This window comes from Mastomys coucha, unplaced genomic scaffold (genome assembly GCF_008632895.1).
Source record: "Mastomys coucha isolate ucsf_1 unplaced genomic scaffold, UCSF_Mcou_1 pScaffold14, whole genome shotgun sequence".
NCBI lineage: Eukaryota > Metazoa > Chordata > Mammalia > Rodentia > Muridae > Mastomys > Mastomys coucha.
In genome coordinates, this window is record NW_022196896.1 from 62039296 (window position 1) to 62063330 (window position 24035).

The following is a 24035-nucleotide window of genomic DNA, read 5'->3' on the forward strand; positions in this document are numbered from 1 at the left end:
GGAAGCAAGAGAGATGCATTCCTGGTCAGGGTGTAGTCCCACTCATCACTGGCCCATCTCTGACTTAGCTTTAGACTCAGACTAGGTGCTCTGACAAGTTGTGGGAACTGTATGAAATATCTTCTAGGAGACAAGTTTACCCTTTGGCTGGCACTAGAACCTAGCCTTTCCTTTCTCCCAGCATGAGATTTCTGGGGAGATTGCAATTCTTGGGAGCCCATTGTTTCAGTGGCCTTATGGGCTAAAGGAAAGGCACAGATGTTTCCAGCACATCTATCTGCACTGCCCTGCGGAGTCAGAAAGGGCTGTCTTGGTTCTCTGCAGAGCTGTAGAAGGGTCAAGAGCCGAGGACAGTGGAAGGGGAGAATATGGAGGAACAGAGAGGGTGGGTACAGCCTTCCTTCTGGAGCTATAGCCTTGTCAGGACCCATTAGGAGACATCAGGAAAGTGTTCTGAGCTGGGCCAGCATCCCCAGCGTATTCCCACTGGGGGCCTTCCTCTGGGCTTTTGTTTCCTTTTCCTCTTCCTCGTGTCTGAGAGCAGACCTGTCTTAATTGTTTACTTCCCCTTAGTTACATATTAAGGCCAGAATGTGTGAAGAGGTCAGAGGAGGGACTGTGATATCTAGGGCCATGATTTTGCTGAGAAATGCCAGTGGTTTAAAATAGTTATTAAGATTGACTAACATTTATTTTCTTTTATTTTTTTAAGTTAGGCCAAACATACCTCCTTAGTGCTTTATTATTTTCTCTGTGTCTCAGTATTGTTGCTGCTGTTGGGATTTGGGATTTGGGAGTAGGGGTATTGTACAAAACATCAAAGTAGAAATTAGGGAAAAACATGGAGTAATGAGGTTAGAAGTTGAAAGTGAAAGATGGCTAAGAACGCCTCACTGTGTGCCGTGGCTCACCATCTGGATTGGTTGTTAACATGTTCTCCTTGCTTTGCCCTCTGAAGTCCAGAATAAGCTTGACAGTGAAAGTCTGTGTATTGTATCGTTTATTCGATCCGATTTAGATTACCATTTTTCCTTATTGGGAACTTGTTAGTCCTGAACCTGACGGAATCCACTCCGCCCCACAGGCTCTGCAAGGACAGATATCCAGCCAGCAGGTTGCTGTGGAGAAGCTGAAGAAAACGGCAGAAGTGCTCTTAGATGCCGGGGGCTCGCTGCTGCCCGCCAAGAATGACATCCAGAAGACCCTTGGTGAGGTCTTAGCTCTTGTTTCCAGTCTCATGGGTAAATAGGGGTGTCTTATAGATAAGGAGAAAGTGTTCCCAGATGGAAGCTGTTTGGTTCATGATCTCTGCCTGTGTGGATGAAATTCAAAACATCTTCCAGATGACGGTTCCTATGGTTCCCCCGAATACAGCCGAGTTAAAGTCTTAGTGGAAATCTTCTGTGAATAGAGAACCACTCCATAACTCTTCTCCATTCTTAGAGACACGCAAGCATTCTTGATCGTGACTATGATCAATAAGTAATTTCATGGCACATGTATTCATAAATTACACGTGCATTTTATCACACAATTTATAATCATAAAACATAAAACTACAAATTTTAAGGCATATGAAGAATGTGTGAGTGCTGGCCCTTAAGGTTTTATTCTTCTGTTTCGATACATCGTCTTAAAAGCTCCCATGGGAAACTGTCCTCAGAGTGGGAACCCGAGCCTGGAGGTGTGGAGGAGAAAGACTGTCCTGTTGTGTTTCTGGCCTTTTGATGTTTTCCTTTCATTTTTTCTTTTTGTTTTTTCATCATTTTTAAGACAAGGTCTTGCTCATTAGCCCAGTTAGCCTGAGAATAACGGTGGACTCCCTGCTGGTCTTGAACTCATGGCAATCCTTCCATGTTAGCCTCTGAATGCTAGACTTCACAACTGGCCTTTTCTGCCGTTAAATGTTCATTATTTCATGGGTTACAGCAGTGACTTAAAACTTCTTTCTGGCAGCATTGTCTAGGAATATATGAAATGGTTTAGGATAAAGAGGCATTTCTATAAAATCTTGTATTTATTTCTAAGAAAAACAATAACTTCTAAAAATGCATTTTGAAATGTTTGTTGATTTAAAATATAAATAAAAACAACAAGAATTTGCATGTACCCCAGGTTAGCCTTGAACTGATGAAGGAATTGCTGAAACACTTAAGAACTCTGCGTTAGGAACTGGGGCCAAGAGACAAATACTACAACAGAAATTTTTCTAATACCTTTTATTGCTCAGAAAATTTCAAATGATTAAAATTTTATACAAGGAACTGATCAAAACATACATTCACACACATATATGTTAAAAAAAAACCACACACACATATACATATAATTTACACACACATACCACACGCTCGCACACCCCGTGATTCCAAACCCCTTATCTTCAGATACCACCATGTTAGACCTTAGACCTAAATACATGGGTATGGAGTGAGAAGCTGATGTGAAAAGGGTTTATTGTTTTGGCATGGTAAACCTTATGTCATGGCAAAACAGGTCACCAATAACTCTCATCATATGCACTGCCCCCTGAGAAACAGCTCAACTGCCGATCATAAACTGTGACGTAAGGCAGCCACTTGAGTTAGGGGTCACACCTGAATCTGACACTTGCTTCCTCTGCTTGTAACTTCATGATGCATATGAAAAGCAGTTCCTCTCTCCATGCAGCTGTCTCATGGGCTTCGTTATATTCAGCCAAAGGGCTGTGACTGTCTCAGTCACATAAACTTCCCAGTTCAGTGAGGAACTGTTAAGCAACAACTTAAATTGTTTTGCTATCGAGTCATGTGCCATAAGACCAAGCGCAAGCCTCTAAGGGGACTCATGTAAGGAGTTGTCCAGGCTGTAACTACTAGGGTTGTTCTCCACATTGTGTTCCGCTAAAACATTCAGAAATAACTCCTATGCTTTTCTGAGTCTTTGTATAATAAAAGGCTTTCTAAAAGTCACAATAGAAAACAAGTTGTTAGCTGGGAGGTGGTGGCGCATGCCTCTAATGCCAGCACTTGGGAGACAGAGGCAGGCGGATTTCTGAGTTCAAGGCCAGCCTGGTCCTGGCGTGAACTCCAGGACAGCCAGGGCTACACAGACAAACCCTGTCTTGAAAAAACAAAAAAAAAAACAAAAACAAAAAGAAAGAAAACAAGTTGTTTTCCAAAGAGGCAGAAATATAATAGCAGTATTCTTTAAACCTGTCATGGGTTTTTCTTTTTTTATCTTAAATCTTTAGAATTGAAAGTAAAGTTATATCACAGGAAATAGATTGTTCTGTTAAACTCATTTTCCCCTTTTGTCTACTAGTAAACTTGTAAGTGAATCCTGTTGTTTGTATTTTAGAAGCATGATCATAGCTTTAAGTGGATTTGCTCTGTCCCGTCCTATTTTCCTAATACACTTGCATCTTCTTACTTCTGTGCATTTGAAGTCTCTCTCTCTGATTATGACAGAAGCTGGCCATGAGTGTCTATGTGACAGAATTGTCTCTAGAGAGTATGTCTGGGACCGTCACTCCCCACCCCTGGCAGTTATCAATTAGTGTTGACAGATCAGACTGAGACACAGTAGTGACTGCAGCGACCCACCATTTAGACCTTTCCTTCATCTCTCTCGGTACTCCAAATGTGTATGCATCTAAAAAAATCTTTACCGGTGCAGATGACAGGCATGTGAAGTTTTTTAAATATTTTATTTTTCCACCCAATTTCTGTCTTTCTAAAAGTTACACCTGACCTGATTATTCATTGGAAATGTCTCATCTACGCTTTTTTTCTGTGGAGAGTTAATTTGTTCATTGTAAAGTACATTTGAAAAAGAGCTGGACAAGTAGAACTCTGTGCTTCCTGTTCCTCTCTCTGTCTGGAGTAGATGACATTGTCGGGAGGTACGATGACCTGTCCAAGTCTGTGAATGAACGGAATGAAAAGCTTCAGATCACACTGACCCGCTCCCTGAGTGTGCAGGACGGTTTGGATGAGATGCTGGACTGGATGGGAAGTGTGGAGAGCTCACTGGTCAAACCAGGCCAAGTGCCCTTAAACTCCACAGCGCTCCAGGATCTCATCAGTAAAAACACCGTGAGTGACCTTTGCTAAAGGGAACCATTCCACTTGCACTTGAAAACAAGTTATTTATCTTCAGGAATAGGTAGTCTTAGAGATAAAGAGGGATGCTTCTGAATGCAACAGAGGAGCCATCAGTGCTTGAACAAATGATTATGTAAATTTTTTTTTTTTTGATGGTGACTGGAAAGGGATCTATAGACGTGTCATTATTCATTAAGGAGAGTTTAAAGCTACATTGTATCTAATCTTGTTTATCGTTGCTTCGGCCAGCTGCTCACGGGGTTCATCAGGTCAGTCTTGCTATTGCCAAGCCTTTTAAAAATTAGGAACATGGCTAATCCCCGGGCTGCCTTAGATCCCAAGGTTGCCGGGTGGCAATAAGCCCCAGCCCTTTTCAACCAGCCAGCCAGCCAGCTGCTCTCCACACTCCCTTGAAGAGCTTTGGGATTGACTTCCTCGAGAGAAAAACCAAACATGTCACTCATTTCCAACTGTTAACTGTTTTAGTCACAGGTTCTCCCAGCTTACATTGCTGTGGGGAATCTTTTTCAAGACTCTGCAGCTTTATTTGTAGACGTCGTTAGGCAATGTATACAACAATCGCTGTATTTCAGATGCTGGAGCAGGATATTACGGGTCGTCAAAGCAGCATTAATGCCATGAACGAAAAGGTGAAGGCGTTTATAGAAACAACAGACCCGTCCACTGCCTCCTCGCTGCAAGCGAAAATGAAGGACCTGTCTGCTCGCTTTTCTGAAGCGAGTCAGAAACACAAGGAAAAGCTTGCCAAGATGGTGGAGCTAAAGGCCAAAGTAGAGCAGTTTGAGAAGCTCTCAGAGAAGCTCCAGACGTTTCTAGAGACACAGAGCCAGGCACTCACTGAGGTGGACATGCCAGGAAAGGATGTCCCAGAGCTGTCTCAGCATATGCAGGTGAGTATTCCTCAGGGGTTCCAATGCCAAGCACCTGGACTGGTTAAGACAAGCTCATGCGTTTCATCGACAATCTTAGCTACCAGTGTTTGTTTCTCCTCGAAGCATTTCCCTGTGGAATAGAAACAAACCATTTGCCACACACATCATAGCTGTTACAACTATCCTTGAACATGCTAAATCCACAGAGATACAAAAAACGCAGAGTGTAAAGCCACTGCATCCCGCTTGTCCATTCACAGTCTGTGGAGTGCTCTGCAGTAGATGCCCGAGCTGCTCTGTTCCCATGTGCATGTCTGGAGGGATTGTGATTCTAAGATCTAGCAATGCTTATACTGACTGATGTAAATGCTTTGCAGGAGTCAACTACTAAATTCTTAGAACACCGGAAAGATCTCGAAGCTTTGCATAGCCTCCTGAAAGAGATATCCAGCCATGGCTTACCAGGGGACAAGGCCCTGGTGTTTGAGAAAACTAATAATTTGTCAAAGAAATTCAAAGAAATGGAGGATACTATCCAAGAAAAGTAAGACCGGCTCTTAAAAAAAAAAATGTATTTTATTCCACTCGGTGGTCCTCAGCAGCTGAGTTGCCTATATTTATGTAACTCTATGACTGAGGTGATTTCCAGACTGTGGAGTCTCTAAGACTGTTGGTGGATCTGTGCATTAAATATACTCAGGAGGCGGAAGGGGGATTACAGAGAGTTTGAGGCCCTACTCTGGACTGCAGTGAGATCCTGTCCCTGTCTTTCAAAACAAAACACAATGACAGAAATGTTAGTTTACTATGGGCTAAAATACTGAGGTGGGAAACTGAAAATGCTGCTGACATAAAAGTGGGAACATAGTGTGAGCATGGCGGTACTGGTAGGATGCTACAGGGCTAGGGAGCTGGCTCAGTGGTTAAAAGCACTGGCTGCTCTTCCAGAGGTACTGAGTTCAGTTCCCAGCATTCAAATGGTGGCTCACAACCATCTATAAAGGGGTTTGATACCCTCTTCTGTTATGCAAGTGTGCATGCAGGCAGAATACTCATACAATTAAGAAAAACATAAACAAAAAATTTATTTAAAAATATGACAGCTGGGCTACAGAGATGGCTCAATGCTTAAGAGCACCAACTGCTCTTCCAGAGGTCCTGAGTTCAATTCCCAGCAACCATGTGGTGGCTCACAACCATCTATAATGGGATCCGATGCCCTCTTTGGTGTGTCTGAAGACAGCGACCTTCTTGGCTGTCTTCCATAATCTAGGTTGTCTATTCCAATTTTAAATTTAATTTAAAATAAATTAAAAATTATCACCGCTTACTTCTTCAATTAGTGAATGAGCTACCAATCCACAAAGAATAAGGCAGTGGCCCAGTTTGGCCTTTGACTCAATGTGATTCTATTCTGTGCCTTCACGTTTTTCTGTCTCATGTTTAGAACACACATCTGATTTTTATGAATGAAAGACCTCCCCCCCAAAGAAAGATGTTTTAGCATGGTTATTAATCTTTTTTGTTTATTTGTTTGTTTGTTTTGTTTTTTTGAGACAGGGTTTCTCTCTGTAGTTCTGGCTGTCCTGGAATTCACTCTGTAGACCAGGCTGACCTCTAACTCAGAAATCCACCTGCCTCTGCCTCCCAATTGCTGGGATTAAAGGCATGCGCCACCAGTGCCCATCTATGGTTATTTATCTTTCATCTAGTTTTACTTCCTTAGAATTCTCTACCTAAAACTTCTGGGTTCTCTTTCTGAACCTGTCTCACAAAACATGTTCTTGGCTGTCTTCCATAATCTAGGTTGTCTATTCCAATTTTAAATCCAGGTAATGTGTAGACTATTAGAACATTAACACCATGTGGCCATCAGTAGTTTGTCCAGCTCTGAAGTACATCCTTACCTCCAGCACATATGTCACGTGTGCACAGAAGCCATTTACACATCAGGTGTAACAGACTTCATAGGTCCTGTGCTTGGCATATAGAAAGGCCCATAGGGTTTACAGTGGAGCTTCTTATGTGTCGGGGTGGGTAAGCACCTGTTAAAACTCCAGTCGCTGGGCTACATCTCTTTGGAGAGGTGGAAGTGTCATCCCTCCAAAGTGCTGAGTTACAACATCCTTTAACACGACCTATGTTCTCCTCAGTCAGCAGACATGTATTTCCTGACTCTTTGCCTGCTGGCACTAAGCATTATATAAAATGGACCTGGCAAAGTCGCTAGAGTGTATGTAGTATTAGAGAGTACTATTATGTGTGAGTTACATATTTCTTGACTCTTCCCTCTCTTTCTCTATGAGCTTTTGCTTAAGGAATCAACAGGTAGGTACTTAGCTGATTTCACTCACCAAGGAAGAACACATCAGCCTGGTACTCAAGAGTTGCTCTGTGCATTGAATCTTGCTGCTAGTGTTGAGCCCGATCTGGGAGTGTTGACCGCTGGTTAGTAACTGGCCTTTTGGATCATCTGGTTTTGCAGCTTAACTTCTGGTTCATTTTTGTTCATTAGGAAAGACGCTCTCAGTTCTTGTCAGGAGCAGCTGAGTGCTTTCCAAACCCTTGCTCAGTCACTGAAAATGTGGATAAAAGAGACAACCAAGCAGGTTCCGGTCGTGAAGCCTTCTTTCGGCGCCGAGGATTTGGGAAAATCTCTGGAAGAAACCAAGGTGGCTCATCAGACCTAATACTAACTTCTCTGCTTGCGTGTGTTAGTAACGAAGCATACGGTCCTTTAGTCTAGAATCAAGCAGGCTGGTCTCATAAATGCCCTATAGGGTCTGTGGGAATTAGTAATGGGATCAGCGGATCTTTTCAAGGAGTTACATAATCTTTTTGTTAACTCAATTTATAAAAAACTATGTGTAGTGTATCATTAGCTTCCCTAATATTGAAGTTTCCTTCTTTATCAAATCTCAATTTAATTTTCAGTTTTTTTATACCTTCTCTCCAAGTAGTAAGAAAGAGACTTTTGTCTTCATGTGCAAGGCCTAACCAGTACTGGAAGACAACGTATTTGACTCTCTTGCATAAATAGTGTATAAGTATTTTGTTGTCTGACTTAAGTCATAAAAGTTATGGCTGATTGTGTCAGATTTTCTCAGAGTGAAATCATGTAGCTTTAACACTTCATTGAAATTTTGGTAGTTAAACTCAGCGTGAGGTGGAATTTTGTACACCCGTGTTTTATTTTTATTGTCCTGTTACATACCTTATGATGTAGCTGCACCTGGTATGGCCCTACAGACTTACAGTTGACAGTTACTCTGGAACATTCCCGTGGCGCCAGGACACAGCCTGCCTCCCACTGTGGCTGGGGGCAGAACACAGAATGGGCTTTGCCCTGTTCTCCTCTGCCAACAGTGTTAACAGTCACCTGGGCCCGCAGTCATTGTTGCTTTAAAATATGCTTAAGAAGTTCAATTATAATGTACAATTTTGAAGAAACTCGGAAGACTGAAAGATGATGTGTTTTTGTGTTTAAAGAAATTACAAGAAAAGTGGAGTTTGAAAGCACCAGAAATTCACAAAGCAAACAACAGTGGGGTCTCACTATGTAACCTGTTAAGTGCATTGATCAGCCCAGCAAAGGCCATAGCCGTAGCCAAATCAGGTATGTGCTTTGTTTCCATGACCAATCTGTAAGAATTCGATCTCTCACAGTCCTTTTGTGTATTTGAAACTAATTAAATTTAAAAAAAAAAAATCACCTCAGGAATACAAAGTGAAAGAGGTCAGAAGAGTGACTTTTAAAAGCACACTGAAATCTGCCATGGAATTGGGGAGGTAACTCTGCAGCCTAAGGATGGGGGTCTGAATCTCCAGTACCCACATGTGTTTTGTACACGAGTGAGCATGATGCCCTACCTGTAATCACAGCCCTTGGGGGGGCGGGGGCGGGGGGCAGAGACGGGAAATCCTCCAAGCAGGCTGATGAGCCAGACTCCCCAAATCCTTGACCTCCTGGTTTGGTGAGGGACCACATCTCAGAATGTAAAGTGAAAACAGGTTTTGGAAGATAGCAAGCATCCAGGATGGGCCTCCACGTGCAAGAGCAGACAGATGCATAGCACACACCTGTACATGTGCAGCCACAAGCATTGGAACGTGTATATACATATACACACATCGCCCCCCCCATCTGTCAGGCAAAATGTTTGATTTTATTAAATACAAAAAAATCAAATGTAACCAGATGAGGATAAAAGGGTGATACTGAAAAAGGTTCCCGTGTTTGCTTTGACTGTATTTAAGTGGAGATAACGAAGCTCTCTTTGAGCTGTTTCTCCTCTCATTATACTATGTAGGAAGGAAATGGATTTGGCTTCCTGGTAAAGGAGAGGCAAGGGTGTGGGCCCTTGTCTTTGAGGCATGTACTCGCCGTTCTCCTTTTGTCTGCCTGCTTGTTTGTACGTGGTTTCCAAAGCGTTTGATTCTGCAGCCTGCACTCACATCTCAGGCTCAGCCTCAGCCCTGGCTGATCCCACTCCTCTCAGCCAAAGACCAGAGTAGCCTAGAAATGCTGGTTCCCAAATTAACTTAATACGAATATAGTGTTTGGGTAAGGTACACTTTACGGAGGCGTTTTGTTTCATTTTGTTTTGTTTAAGTTGAAGAATAGACAGAAGCCCAGTCTCCTATCTCCATTGTGTGTCCTCTGGTTTATCTAGTCCGACCAGGCCTCCAGCTGTCCCCATTGTGAATGACACCATGTTCCAGCTGCACTTCTCTCAAACAACCATTTTTTCCACTCTGTTGATCCCTTTTCAAGGAATGCCCTTATTGTATATGCTACAGTGCACTCTCATGTCTGCCCTAATCAGATTTCCTGAGATGTCAAGTTGATCTTTTTTTTTTCCTTAGGAAGAGGAATTCTGTTGTCTTTGATTTATCTTAGTTCCTCTCATCTCCTTTATATTTGGAGTAAAATCTATACTCTTGCTTGGTGGCGATTCTAGGGTGCTTTCACTTCTTGTAAAATGCCTTGTGCATACACTTGCATGTGAGAGAGAAGGGGGAATTGAGGTATTTAAATATTTCTATTGATTGCTCTTACATGGGCATCTCTCTCCTTTGATAGGCAGCCAGTGGATGCTGTTATGACAAAGTTGGATTTTATTAACATTGTGGTTATGGAAGCATACCAATCCCAGATGGTTATGATAATATAGGACAAATAGCTATTAAGTCTCACTAAGGAGATTCTGTTTGGTAGGTAGTGGGTTAACTGTGTGGTTCCCTGTGGTTCTCACAGGTTAGCTACCATGGTACCCATCAGCTTCACCCATCAGCACACTCCTACTAGTTAGGGAAGCTGGCATTTAAATTCAGGAGAGTCCTACTCCAGGCCCACGCACTTACCCACCCTGTGTTCTCTGTGTCAGCATTGTGGCTTTTGTTTTGGCTTTTACCTTCAGAAGTTTCCCTCATCTCTTTATTAACTCGTTCTGCCTTCATTAAGCCTGTGGTTATGCTGTGTAAACTGCCAGAGGCAATACTTAGTCGTTAGGCAAGGCAGACATTTTTCTTCTCAGTTGCTTTGCTTTCTTTGATACACAAGTGCTGGAGATCTTTATCCTCAGCTTTATCATGAAGATGACGTTAGCATAAAACACCTTAGCTGTTTCATTTCCTTTGGGGATTAGCTTTTAATTAATTTGTGAACAGTAGAAAGTAAGACACCAGGTCACTATTGCACGAATGAGCCGTAGCGGTTACTTCATGGTTTGTTTTGTTTGTTTATTGGTTTTTTTGTTTTGTTTTGTTGCAGGTGGAGTAATACTAAATGGTGAGGGAACAGACACAAATACTCAGGATTTCTTGGCAAATAAAGGTGAATAGTAACTCTATCTGGTGAATGCTTGGTGGGATTTGATGTTTTAGAGGGCAGTCGTTTTGTTGAAATCTTAAACTTGAGTTAAAATGGTCACCGTGTCCGTGAATATATTGATATAACTACCCATCTGAGATAAATGAACCTTTGATGTTTCCCTTTGGGGCTTGGTTTTATTTCCTGTTCATTTGCTGTTTGGTACTCAAGAAATCTGTTATGTTTGAGCTTACAATTTCCTCATGCTACCTCTTATGTTTTTTACAGTTACACAGTGTCCCTGAGTTATTTGTTACTAACTAGCAGTATGACCTCATCTTTCTATCCTAAAAAGTCTGTGGTCCACTGAGGCAGGTTTAACAGTGTCCAAATAGAAGAAAATGCTATGTACAATAAAATCGAATTCCATCGCTCCTCTCCCAAACTCTCAGCGCGTGCATTCGTATACTTTTCTTCCTGCTCGTAGGTTTAACATCTATTAAAAAGGACATGACTGACATAAGCCACAGTTACGAAGACCTGGGCCTCTTACTCAAGGATAAAATAGTTGAACTGAACACTAAGCTCTCCAAATTGCAAAAGGCTCAGGAAGAGTCCAGTGCAATGATGCAGTGGTTAGAGAAGATGAACAGGACCGCCAGCAGGTGGCGCCAGACACCGACACCGGCAGACACAGAGTCTGTGAAGATGCAGGTGGAGCAGAACAAGGTAGGCTGGGTACAAGGAAGGAAGATGCACAGAGAATGGACTTATCGAGAGCAGCCCTGGGGACCTTGGGCTCCATATGTTTTCTCCCTAGACCCTTCATTAAATAATGACAGTTTTGTTAGAATCAGTCTTTCTGTAGACTGGGGCAATAGTCACTTTTGCAGCCCTCTGACATTATAAAAAGGAGTAAACTGTAGGGTATGGGTAACTTTGCCATCTTTAAATCAGCTTAAGTCTGGGATATTAACTAGTCAACTTTTGGAAAAGAATTAGCTACAAGCTAAGTATATCAAGTGTCTGTCTTGTCTACTATAAAACAGGACGGCTAATACCGTCCTCTTTAATGGACAGCCTTTCTGTAGGTGTCAAGATTGGGAAAGTAGTTTCTCACTGCGATGACAAAAATGTAGGCAAATTACCAACCTGTATTTGAATTCTACCATGTGGGATCTCGAGTGGAGCTTGAAACTCTGGAGGCCTTCACCAGGGCCGATTTGCTTATCAGTTAGCCTCACTGAGAACAGCTTGCCCAGAGCTATTTGAAGCAGGAAATTACAGAGGTCTGTCATTACTTCCATAGAGTGTTCCTCTGTGAGGTTTCTGTATCTCACAACTGAAGATGGCCAACAGGGAAAAATAAGAATTATCAGCTGCGTAATCCAGGTTCTCACCCCCTCCAGCATTTATTTGACTTGGGAGTTTTCCTTTCCAGGTCACCCCAGAGGGGAGGAAATGCTTTTTCTCTTTGGATGCCATATTTTGTGTAGTTAATTAGTGTTTTTTTTTTCCTTGTTAGTCATTTGAAGCAGAACTGAAGCAAAATGTAAACAAAGTGCAAGAATTAAAAGACAAGCTGGCGGAGCTTCTGAAGGAGAACCCAGAGGCTCCCGAGGCCCCGTCCTGGAAGCAGACACTGGCAGAGATGGGTGAGTCCATCCCGTGCTAGGGCTCAAGGGGACTCAGTCGCTCTCATGGTCAATGGGATGTTCTTCAGAAAGCACCCCATAGTCTCATGTGCTTTTGGATTTCCTTTAAACATTTCAGATTTTTTTTTTCACTACTTGAAATCGTGGGTTTTATTCTGAGAGCTGCCATTCAGCTGCTTTTATGAAGTAGGTTCATGGTTGATAATGAAATGCTATGTACCAAATTAACGTTTTTATCAGTGTTTATTTCTTTCATTCTCTCTATGCTCATAGTTTTTGTGCCTTGTTAAATTTTCTTGCATTCATCTGAAAAGGGCAGGCTCCTGTCTCCCCTGCAAGGTTACTTCTGGGGTTCCTGTCTCTTCAGCCCTTCTTTCTCTCAAGCCAGTGTTGAAGAAATACGGGACAGTCTTCCCTCCCCTCCCATCCTGTCTTTGTATAAACTGCTCATAGGCACAGAATTTCCTTCAGTTTGTGAGATAAAAAGACTTAGAAATTAAGTTTCCTCTTTACTCTGTCGTTTGGAGGTTTCAGTAAGTTGAGGTATGTCTAACTAGGCGCCACAGTGTGAAATGTATCCCATTGGTCCTCAGAATGGCTTGACTTTCAGTTATTCCACTATAGTTATTTCAAACCTTCTTCCCATCATTTTTTGGCACCGTAAGCTTAGAAACAAGTGAAGTGTTCCTAATGGTCAGAGGCAGACAGAATCTGACTCAAGAATCCCTCTGCATCATGATTTCCCCTACGTCAGTGACTCTCCTAGGGATATCCGAATTACTTGAGGTCAGATGATTGAGAGAAGAGGTGGGACTGAAGAGCGTTCATCTCCTACGGAGCCTCCCGATGCTTTTGATACTCCCCCACCCCGTGTGCTTTTGTTAACAGTCTCACCAGTCAGATTATATAGGATTGGGACTTCTGCTCTAGAGGAACGCCATTAAATAAAAGTCCCCAATGTGTTCTATTAAAGTTTGTCCTTTAGCATATTGTGCCAAGTGACAAACAGCTCTTGGGGCTTGTGAAACAGCTCAGTCAATAAAGTGTTGCCTAACTTAGGAGCATGAAGACAGTTCCATCCCAGAACCCGCATAGAAGCATTTGACATGATAACACAGCTTGCAACCCCAGTGCAGAGGAGGCAGAAACAGGTAGACCCCTGGGCCATCTGGGCAGCCTAGCCTAGTTGGCAAGCTCCGGGCCAATGAGAGATGCCATGTCATAGATAAAAACAAAGGCATACAGCACATAAGCTCCAGGAACAGCAGCTAAGGTTGTCCTTCAGCTTCCACATGTGTATGTGTGCACATGTATGTGAGCACACACCTGTACACACACACACACACACACACACACACACACACACATTAAAACACATTTCATCTCTGAAATAAAGCAGTCCCACTAAGCAGTTACTGTTTATGGGCTTCAGTGCTTGCCTCTGATAACTAATGTTTCATTTCAAGAGATATGCTCTGTGGAACCTAGGCAAGCCAGAATGCTTCCTACCTGAGGGTAAGATCCCAGGGGACTAGGAATGATGGTCAGGGGTAGGAGATGTCACATGAAGGTGCTCAGGTGTGGCTTACCTGGACATAGGCTGCTTTGGTGCGGATGTTAAGATTCCTGGGGCTAGGCTAAAGGCTTCGTCTCCGTGTAAATGCCTCAGGATGGGTGTTCCAGGGCAAATTGTGACTGGCCCTAAGTTTCTGGCAAGTGCCTTCCAATTTTATCATCTAAAGGATGGAAAGTTATTGATGGAAGGATTTGAGTAGGGCACTGGTATGTTTTTAAAATTAATCATTTTAAATTATTTTAGAATCAAATGGCTTGCAGGAGAGAGAGGGGGGAGGGAGAGAGAGAGAGAATTGCAAGACTGCTAAACTAGGTCCACAGAAAACTGCTGTACCCCCTTGGAACTAGTTAGAATTCTGAACTTGCAGAAGCCTACTGCAGACCTCTTACTGCATCAGGCCAGTGTGTGCTCATCCCTCTGGGTGCTTCTGTAGCAAGTGAGTTGGGAAGCACTGCCGTCTAGGAAAAGTATGGTGTAGGCCATAGTAGAGAGCAGCCCTGAGTACATCAAAGGTGGTCTTGAGCTGTGGTGGCATGGGCGGTGAGGTCAGAGGACCATTGTAAGCGCCTGCGCTTGCTTACCAGGCTGGGGTTGGAGGGGCAAGAGCAAGACTGACCATTTTACTGAGAGCAATAAGACTTGTCCTGTCAGAATCGGAATATAATGGTAATTGCCAGGGTCAATACAGTTGTTAGTCACCAGGATTACAATGAAGTCTGCAAGTTAAACAGGGTACGGAAGATTAATGTCCAAGACCAATTTCCTGTCAAGTCTCCATGCTTCCTTGACTCCTAAGGGAACATACAGAGAAACACAAAGCAGCCTAATGCTTCACTGCCTGAGGGAGTGCTTTGGTCTGTCCGGAACTGGAAGGCACATTGCGCTCCAGGAGCCACGGACTGTAACCTGAAAAACCTGTGACGCATGCCTCTCAAGGCAGCCAGGCCAAGCCAACTCATGGTTCCTGCCTGCCATCCAGAGACGCTTAGTGGTTAGGAGTGGATACTGCTCTTGCAGAGGACCTGAGATCCGTTCTTAGCACCCAAACCGGGCAGCTCCAACCATCTATAACCCAGCTCCAGGAAGAGCTAGCACCTCTGGCCTCTAAGGGCACCATCATTCGTCTTCAGAGAAATAGAATTGATGTTCCCTTTCATAGTTCTGAATGCAGTACAACACAAAATCATAGACTTTTAAAACACAAGAAGGGGTTTGGTTTTTGTTTTGTTTTTTTTGTTTTTTTTGTTTTTTCTGTGTGATTTTTCTTGCCACTTTGCTGTCCAATCCTCAACTGTGAACTTTCTAGAAGTCAGTGTCAGGCCACAGTCATAAGGCTAGACCTGTCCTTTCACAGGGCTGCTGGGATTTCGTACTGTAGCTTTGCAACAGTTGGTTGATGCTGAGTGAATTTCATAGAATGCTTGAGGGTAAATATTCAAATATGGAACCCATTTGCCTAGAAATAATGGAGGATTGCTTTTTTAATTTGCGGTTGTGGTATAGCTAAGTAATAAAGATCTGGCCTAATATTCACAATGCCCTAGGTTCGGTGCCCACTACATACATGTACATGTGCACACGCATATGTGTGCACACGTACAATTTATCAACTATATAAGGACTTTTAGAGAGAATGTGAGAAAACAGGAACCTGAGGTTTAAGTTTGTTTTATGTATGCACGAGTTAATACACAATTACCTGTTCCATAATGCGATAACAAGGAGTAACATGGAGGTTCGGTTGGTTTACGTATACACGAGTTAATAAACAATTACCCGTTCCATAATGCTATAACAAGGAGTGAAACAGAGGTTGAGTTGGCTTGTAGAGAAGGAAGCTGAGACCAATCATCATAAAGAATGAGCATTATTAGGAAAGAGAGCCTCAGGACTGTGGAGGCCAGGGTCAGACATTGAGGTGGGAGGAACAGCATGATGGGGAAAATCCACATTACATGGCCGGGCCTTGAGATGGGAGAGCACGGCAGGCCTTCTGAGAGCCACTGCACACAGCATGACAGGGAAGCAAGCCTCCAGAGAAAGAGCCCTTGCAGAAAAGACATATTTTGACTACTATAGTTTTATGCTCTGGGGCTTGCTCTCCTCCCTCCCCCTGCAATCCCATCCAGTCCAACCCTACTGAGGTCAAGACATAGACGCCAATGGCTGACTTCTCCAGACTGTGCCTCACAGTAACCGACATCTTATTATGGTGGGCATGTGATCTAACACATGGTCTACGTATCATTTCACACTAGTACTTCTTTTAAGGTAGGATCAATAGGAAGGAGCCTTAACCAGACATGAACAAGCTAGAGATGTAGCTTACAGGTTACGTACTTGCCTAGTATCAAGGCCCTAGGTTTACATCCTAACACCAAGGGGAACAAAAGGAATGCCATCTATTATGTATCCTTTTGAATGCATGGTTACAGTTTCCCAACAGTGATATTAAATAAAGAAAAAAGAAAAGAAAAGAAAACAAATGCCAGCTTGGTCCTTTTTCTTGTTTTCAGACACTAAGTGGCAAGAACTCAATGAGTTAACCATCTACAGGCAACAAAAGCTGGAAGAATCCTCCAATAACCTAACCCAGTTCCAGACCACAGAGGCCCAGTTAAAACAGTGGCTCATGGAGAAAGAGCTGATGGTCAGTGTGCTCGGGCCCTTGTCCATTGACCCAAACATGTTGAACACACAGAAACAGCAGGTCCAGGTGAGTGCTGCCCGAGCAACGGCCAGGGTATGGCCCCCTTGACGTCGCTGCAAGGCAAATGTTTGCAGTGTAAACACTTTAGCTCAACCTTCTTGCTGTGTGACACACTGTCTGAAGCAGAGGTTCCAGAGAGCTGCAGTGGTGAGGTAGCCATCGTGGTCTCCCTGAGCCAGCATGTGGGACAGATCCTCCACATATCCAGTCACGTGGTGGGTGTTGCAGGCCCACTAAACCGGCCGCAGGTCTCTAAAGGATGACTGGATCGGCCAAGTGATGGTGATGCTGGTGTATACTTTGTATCGTTCATAAATTATCCTTTGAGGCTTCATTCATTTTGATGGAGACTTGTTAAGACTCGCCCAGTACAGTCCTGAGCAGAAGGCAGAGCAAAAGGGACAGCAAGGGCAAAGGCAGAGGGAGCAGAGGGACCAAGTGCATTAGGTAAACCTTAGTCACCAGAGGAGCCCGCATGGGAAAGCAAACCCATAACGTCCAAGTTGGGCACAGTAGCTTCAGGTCTGTGGTGGCTTCAGCTGTGTTTCTACTTGGCGAGCAGTGGCTCCAGCAGGGAAGAGCAGCTCGTTTCAGTCAAACGTGTAACCAGGACTCAGCGGTCTAAAGTTACATGTTCTAGTTCATAATTTCACAGTATAAAGAGAGCCAAGACGAAAAGATGAAAAGGAAATATCTGGACAAATATTTGCTTGTAGCCCTAGGAGTCTGAAATGAATAGGTAAACAAATACAAAAAAAAAGTAGGTAAAAAATATAAATATAAATAGCAGATTCAGTACACCACAAGGAGGCATTTGGGGATCGTTTCTGTTGACAGCCGTGAAGAGCCTCTACGTTCCGATCGGTGAGATTTTATATCTAAAGCTATAATAAAGATTGTAAATGTCAGGAACTCCACTATGTTCAAGAAACTTTTATAAGCCTAGAGCACTTGGGCAGAATCAAGTTTCTGCTGCATTTTTCTTCACTGTAGAATCAGGAGTATAAAGCTAGTGAAAAGAAACGTGTGATCCAGGCAAGGTAAACATGGAGGTGTTAGTGGGAGCTCAGTGACAGTGTCTCTTGTGTGAACGAGCCTTTGCCCGTTTGAAAGATGATATAATCTTGTTAACTGTGAAGCACCAAGGGTCTTGAAATTAGTTTCTGATAACCTCACTGTCCTCGAGATAGTAGGAAAACATGAGAACAGAATTCCGGACACAGTGGAGAAGTTGAGTACCATTTCTTTATGTTTGGATGCTTACATTTATGTTTGCTGGGGCTGGAGAGATGGCTCAGCAGTCAAGAGCACCAGCTGCTCTTCCAAAGGTCCTGAGTTCAATTCCCAGCAACCATATGGTGACTTAAACCATCTGTAATGAGATCTGATGCCCTCTTCTGGTGTGTCTGAAGACAGCAACTGTGTACTTATATACATTGAATGAATGAATGAATGAATGAATTTATGTTTTCTGTAATTAATTATACAATCCTTTGCTTATTTTCCACGGCTAACCTAGATTCTGCTGCAAGAATTCGACACCCGGAAACCTCAGTATGAACAGCTCACGGCAGCTGGCCAGGGCATTCTGAGCAGGCCTGGGGAAGACCCCGCTTTACGTGGGATTGTGAACGAGCAACTGGTAGCTGTGACACAGAAGTGGGACAACCTAACAGGACAATTGAGGGACAGAAGCGACTGGATTGGCCAGGCTATCCTCAAAAGCACACAGTACCAGAACCTACTAAGAAGTCTCTCAGGTACCCTGACTGAGCTGGATGACAAGCTAAGCAGTGGCCTCACCTCGGGCACATTGCCAGATGCTATGAACCAACAACTGGAGGCAGCCCAGAGGCTGAAGCAGGAAGTCGAGCAGCAAACACCAAAGATCCAGGAGGCCCAGGCGGTCTGTGAGGACCTGTCGGCACTGGTCAAAGAGGAGTACTTGAAAGCAGAACTGCGCAGGCAACTGGAAGGCGTCTTAAAGTCATTTAAGGATATTGAGCAAAAAACAGGTTGGCTTCTCTCTTTACATACCTATTTTCTGGTCAGAAGTCAGTGCCCTGTCATGCTATTTCCAAGCTCTTGATAATTAATTTGTGCACGGAGCACAGAGAGCAGTTCTGTGGTAGTCTAGACGTTCTACACAGATGAGATGAGATGCTCTGTACATGGTCCACACACCGCAAATGCTTTAACTCTGCATGGTCCCAGTTTTCTCTTTTCTTTTTAAATGCAGAAACATCTTTGCTGTGTTACGTTGTTTTACTTCATCAGAAAAAGAGACGCATGGTTATTTTAAAGGCTTCGTGTCGTTTCCTCCTACTATTGCTTTGTATGATGTGTCACAGAAAGGTTTTGTAGAGAAATGTGTAGATTTCTCTATGTTCCTCTCTCACATGTAGCGATGATTCTCTGACAAACAGGTCAGCACTTATTAAATGCAATGGGGTGGATGAAGGGTATTGCCGAAGAAGGACATGGCAGCTCGCCAGTGTGTTCTGTTTTGGAAGTCCTGCTGGTGTCTAACCCTTGCCTCTGGTCATATCTGATTTGTTTTTTAATTGGCTCTGTCTTTATATTGATTGCGGCAACCATTTGAGACTTCTTTGGCACCCAGACGGCATAGTGTAGTACACAGAATCTGCACGGGTGGTGTCCTAGCTTGATCTCAGAGTTGGAAGTACCTGGCAAATGATGTAAACCCCCAGAATATGGAAAAGTCAGATACGTAGGATGGGGGTTGTATTTGATGTGAAGCAGGTTACTGACAGCACACTGGTTCAAACCAGACAAAATCGCAGTATTAAGAAGGAGAAATGGAGCCGGGCAGGGGTGGCGCATGCCTTTGATCCCAGCACTTGGGAAGCAGAGGTAGGCGGATTTCTGAGTTTGAGGCCAGCCTGGTCTACAGAGTGAGTTCCAGAACAGCCAGGGCTACACAGAAAAACCCTGTCTCAAAAACAACAACAAAACCCCCAAAACAAGAAGGGGAAATGGACACAAAGCCCCACCCTAACCAAGAAGCCATTTGCAATTGGTACCATCTGGGAAAGGGGGGGATCTGTTTTCTACCACAGAGTGTTACTGGGTGTTAGCAACACTCCACAGGAGGACCCAGGGGTGGGTATAGTTGGTCTATACAAAGCAGACTCCATAGATTGATCAATCAATCTCTCTTCTCTTTCTTTCTCTCTCTCTTCCTTTCTTCCTCCCTTCCTCTCTCCCTCCCTCTCTCCTTCCTTCATATGTATGTGAATTTGATATTGTTTTAATATTTTTATCTGATTTTCTTCTTTTTTTTCTATTTATTTATTTATTTATTTACTCATTTATTTATTTATTTTTGAGTCAGGGTTTTTTTGTGTAACTTTGGCTGTCCCAAAACTCACTCTATAGACCAGGCTAGCTTCAAACTCAGATATCTGCTGCCCCTGCTCCTGCACCTGCCTCTTGGGGGCTAGGATCAAAGGCATGCCCCACCACCTTTCAGCTGCTTGTTTTAGTTTTTACTGTTTACTATTTTTATTTTAGAGAGAGAAAGAACTCGAAGTTGTATGAGTAGAAAAGTGGAGAGGAAATGGCAGGAATTGGGGGAGGGGAAGTATAATTCCAGTGTATTTAGGATTAAAAGAAGTAAGTGGGTGATTGACAGTCCAGAGCTGTACTAGTGTTGATTGGTCACTCTGACATGAAGAAGACAGTCTGAGAACAGCCCTGGTATGACGTGTCCACACCTTGTGCCTCCATCTTTACCTATTTCCATGGCCCCCATAGCTGCCTTCTTGCCCCAGCTGCCTCTAATAGTATTTATGTCTCCTTTTTCCCCTCTGTCAATAACTCAAGTTTGCTTACAGTTCTTTTAATCAGTGCTAAGGGTCTGCCTTAGGATAACGCACACCACCTTTTGGAGGTTCTTGTTGGTTTTCTTTTAAAAAAATAGATAATGTTAAAAATCTTAATACATTTGTGGTCTTACTTTCAGAGAATCATGTTCAGCACCTCCAGTCAGCCTGTGCGAGCTCACACCAATTTCAGCAAATGTCTAAGGATTTTCAAGCATGGCTTGATGCAAAGAAAGAAGAGCAAAGGGACTCTCCCCCGATATCTGCCAAGCTGGATGTCTTGGAGTCATTACTTAAAGTGCAGAAAGACTTTGGCAAAACTTTCACGGAGCAGTCTAACATTTATGAGAAAACCGTTGCAGAAGGCGAAAACCTGTTATCGAAGACACAGGGAGCAGAGAAGGCAGCTCTACAGTTGCAGCTTAACACCATCAAGACAGATTGGGACCGATTTAGGAAACAGGTGAAAGAAAGGGAAGAGAAATTGAAAGACTCGTTGGAAAAAGCCCTCAAGTACAGAGAGCAGGTGGAGACGCTGCAGCCATGGATAGACAAGTGTCAGCATAGCCTGGACAGTGTAAAGCTCTCCTTGGATCCCACTGAGGCGGAGAGTTCCATCGCCGGGATAAAGTCCCTGCAGAAGGAAATGGACCACCACTTTGGTATGCTGGAGCTACTGAACAACACAGCCAATAGCCTGCTCAGTGTCTGCGATGTAGATAAAGAAGCGGTCACGGAGGAGAATCAGTCATTGATCCAGAAGGTAAACGTGGTCACGGAACAGCTCCAAAGTAAGAAAGTCTTCCTGGAGAACATGGCCCAGAAGTTTAAAGAGTTTCAAGAAGTTTCCAAAGATGCCAAAAGGCAGCTTCAAGATGCAAAAGAACAGCTAGAGGTCCATCACTCCCTAGGACCCCAGGCGTACAGTAACAAGCACCTCACGGTGCTGCAGGCTCAGCAGAAGTCACTGCAGACCCTGAAGCTTCAAGTAGACACGGCAAAAAGGCTTGCTCAGGACCTTGTGGTAGAAGCTGAAGACGCAAAGGGAACATCTGACGTGTTGTTGCAAGCAGAGACATTAGCCGAAGAGCACAGAGGGCTGAGCCAACAGGTCGACGAGAAGTGTTCTTTCTTAGAAACCAAGCTCCAGGGTCTCGGCCACTTCCAGAATACCATCCGAGAGATGTTCTCTCAGTTTACAGAGTTTGACGATGAGCTGGATGGCATGGCCCCGGTGGGGAGAGATGCGGAAACCCTGCGAACGCAAAAGGCATGCATGCAGACCTTTCTGAAAAAACTGGAAGCCCTCATCTCGAGCAATGACAGTGCCAATAGAACCTGCAAGATGATGCTAGCCACCGAGGAGACCTCTCCTGACCTTATTGGAGTCAAAAGGGACTTAGAAGCCTTGAGCAAGCAGTGCAACAAGCTGCTGGACCGGGCAAAAGCCAGAGCGGAGCAGGTAGATGGAGCCACCGAGAAGCTCAGAGAGTTCCACCGCAAGCTGGAGGAGTTCTCGACTCTGCTCCAGAAGGCTGAAGAACACGAAGAGTCCCAGGGCCCCGTGGGTACAGAAACAGAGACAATCAACCAGCAGCTTGATGTGTTTAAGGTAGGGGAACTATTTTTCCTGTAGGTCTTTATTATTAAAAGCCATTTCTAATTAGTATGGAAAGGTAAATTTTCTGTATATTTGGTTGTTGTTGCTTTTACCGTCTACATTGACTACATATAGTATAGAAGCCTGAAAGAGTACATAATACATGGAGTTTGAAGCTAGAATGAATATCTGTGGTTCTAGTATTCAGATATTGCAGTTCCAAGGTAACTTGGGACAGGAGTCCCCATAGGAAAAGGCCTAGATGGTGTCATGAAGCCAATGAGTACTTGAGGAAGTTCCAAGCAGGCCTCAACCTGACCTCAGTGGGAGTCATTTCTGACGCCATTTATAGCTGGCATCTGAGGTGACCAGGGCTGTATTTTGAATGGTGCTTCAATTGTTTGTCTCCCAGCCTTTTCTTTGGTGGTAAATTACAGTCTTTTCCTATTCCCTGTTTCTCTTTTTAAAGGAGTCTTCTCATCCTTCTACATTTAATTTGTTCTCTAAGCATGTTTTCTCGTGAAAGTTTATATATTTCCTTAAGGCTGTATGCTACTTCATGTTGTAATCCCAGTTTTATACACATCTTCTGCCTATGCCTGATGAGATTAGAAGTTGTTTTTTGATTGGAGCAAGCCGTACCCGCCACTTGATAGCGTGAGTGGTACTTAATAAATGGATCATTACATTAACACTGGCTTGAACGTGCCTTTGGATTTGGGCCCATGTATGAAAGCTGAAGCTATATCACTGTAGGGTACGAAGATAGGTTCATTCCTGGAAACAGGGATGCCAAGCATCCTCGACACATCAGGCATTTGCTGTGTGTATGTGTGCACCACAAACCTCCTGAAGTTGTCATGGATCCTGTTCTGTTCATGAGATGTGTTTCACTTTCTGTCAAAGACTGGTAGAGGAATATGGTACCATTAACACATAGAGGATAAAGGGCAACCCCTCAGAACCAGGATATGTAAAACTATACCTGAGCCCTCAATGTAAAGCATGAGAGACCTTGTGTTCAGCTTTCAGATTCCGTTGTTTCCCATGGGAAAAAATGGAAAGTAAATGGATTTTGGAGCTTTCTTGTTACATCGATCCACTGTTTCCTTTGCTTGTCTTTCGTAATGGGGCTTATGTGAGTGAACTCTGGAAGATAAAGTTATCTGTTACCACTGCTTGCTGTATATTCTGCGCCTTGGGAGGAGACTCCCTTCAGGGCTGAAAAAGCTGTGATCACAGGGACCAGAGAGATGCATATAGAGATGCTGTTGGTTTGTGTGTTCCCTAAAAACAATGACAACAAGCAACAGGCCTGCACCTTGGGTTCACACTGTGTCAGATGCTTTGTGGGATCAGCCATGTGAAGTAGATGCTGTTCATCCCTCTTTCCTGTGATACGGGACAGCCGGCATCGGTGGTTCGCACAGGGTCACACAAGTGGTGACATCACAGCCTGTGTATTTTGATGAGAAGCATACAATGCCTTACGCCAGACCTGATGTTTCCTCTGGGAAATTTTCATATCAGTTTTGTTGTAACCTAAGTTATGGGCTTGAGTAACACGCTGCTGTTATTGTTCATTTTAGCCCAGAACATCAGGAACTCTCATTTAAGAACAGTGTTTTTGTAAAACCGGCCACCGGGAGGGACTTGAGAGGGATGCATGTGAAGCTGCAGAAGCCAGTGAAATGTCCATGCTGCGAGGGCTGTGATAGTGAGCATCCCAGTGAGCGTGCATCCCAGTGAGTGTGCATCCTAATGAGTGTGCTACTAGTGAGTGTGCATCCTAGTGAGTGTGCATCCTAGTGAGTGTACATCCCAGTGAGTGTGCATCCTAGTGAGTGTACATCCCACTG

The 24035-nt window shown here is 43.7% G+C and overlaps 1 protein-coding gene and 2 long non-coding RNA genes across 26 annotated transcripts in view; 1 reads left to right on the top strand and 2 right to left on the bottom strand.

The window, feature by feature from the left end:
* The window catches only part of Dst (dystonin), a 415027-nt gene that overhangs the window by 312835 nt on the left and 78157 nt on the right, over positions 1–24035 (top strand). For all 24 annotated transcript variants that reach the window (XM_031367095.1, XM_031367096.1, XM_031367099.1 and 21 more), the window contains 12 exons: positions 1085–1208; positions 3868–4076; positions 4679–4996; positions 5356–5522; positions 7494–7650; positions 8468–8594; positions 10752–10814; positions 11278–11519; positions 12316–12445; positions 16538–16737; positions 18251–18746; positions 20717–22188. In XM_031367095.1, the coding sequence (XP_031222955.1) occupies positions 1085–1208; positions 3868–4076; positions 4679–4996; positions 5356–5522; positions 7494–7650; positions 8468–8594; positions 10752–10814; positions 11278–11519; positions 12316–12445; positions 16538–16737; positions 18251–18746; positions 20717–22188 (3705 nt within the window). The remainder of the gene's footprint in view (positions 1–1084; positions 1209–3867; positions 4077–4678; positions 4997–5355; positions 5523–7493; positions 7651–8467; positions 8595–10751; positions 10815–11277; positions 11520–12315; positions 12446–16537; positions 16738–18250; positions 18747–20716; positions 22189–24035) is intronic.
* LOC116088280 lies at positions 983–4802 on the bottom strand. The gene is made up of 2 exons (XR_004117851.1): positions 4593–4802; positions 983–1962 (listed from the first exon to the last, which is right to left on the bottom strand). It is a non-coding gene; the product is annotated as an uncharacterized LOC116088280 (long non-coding RNA).
* LOC116088279 lies at positions 4867–8331 on the bottom strand. The gene is made up of 3 exons (XR_004117850.1): positions 8193–8331; positions 7333–7635; positions 4867–5108 (listed from the first exon to the last, which is right to left on the bottom strand). It is a non-coding gene; the product is annotated as an uncharacterized LOC116088279 (long non-coding RNA).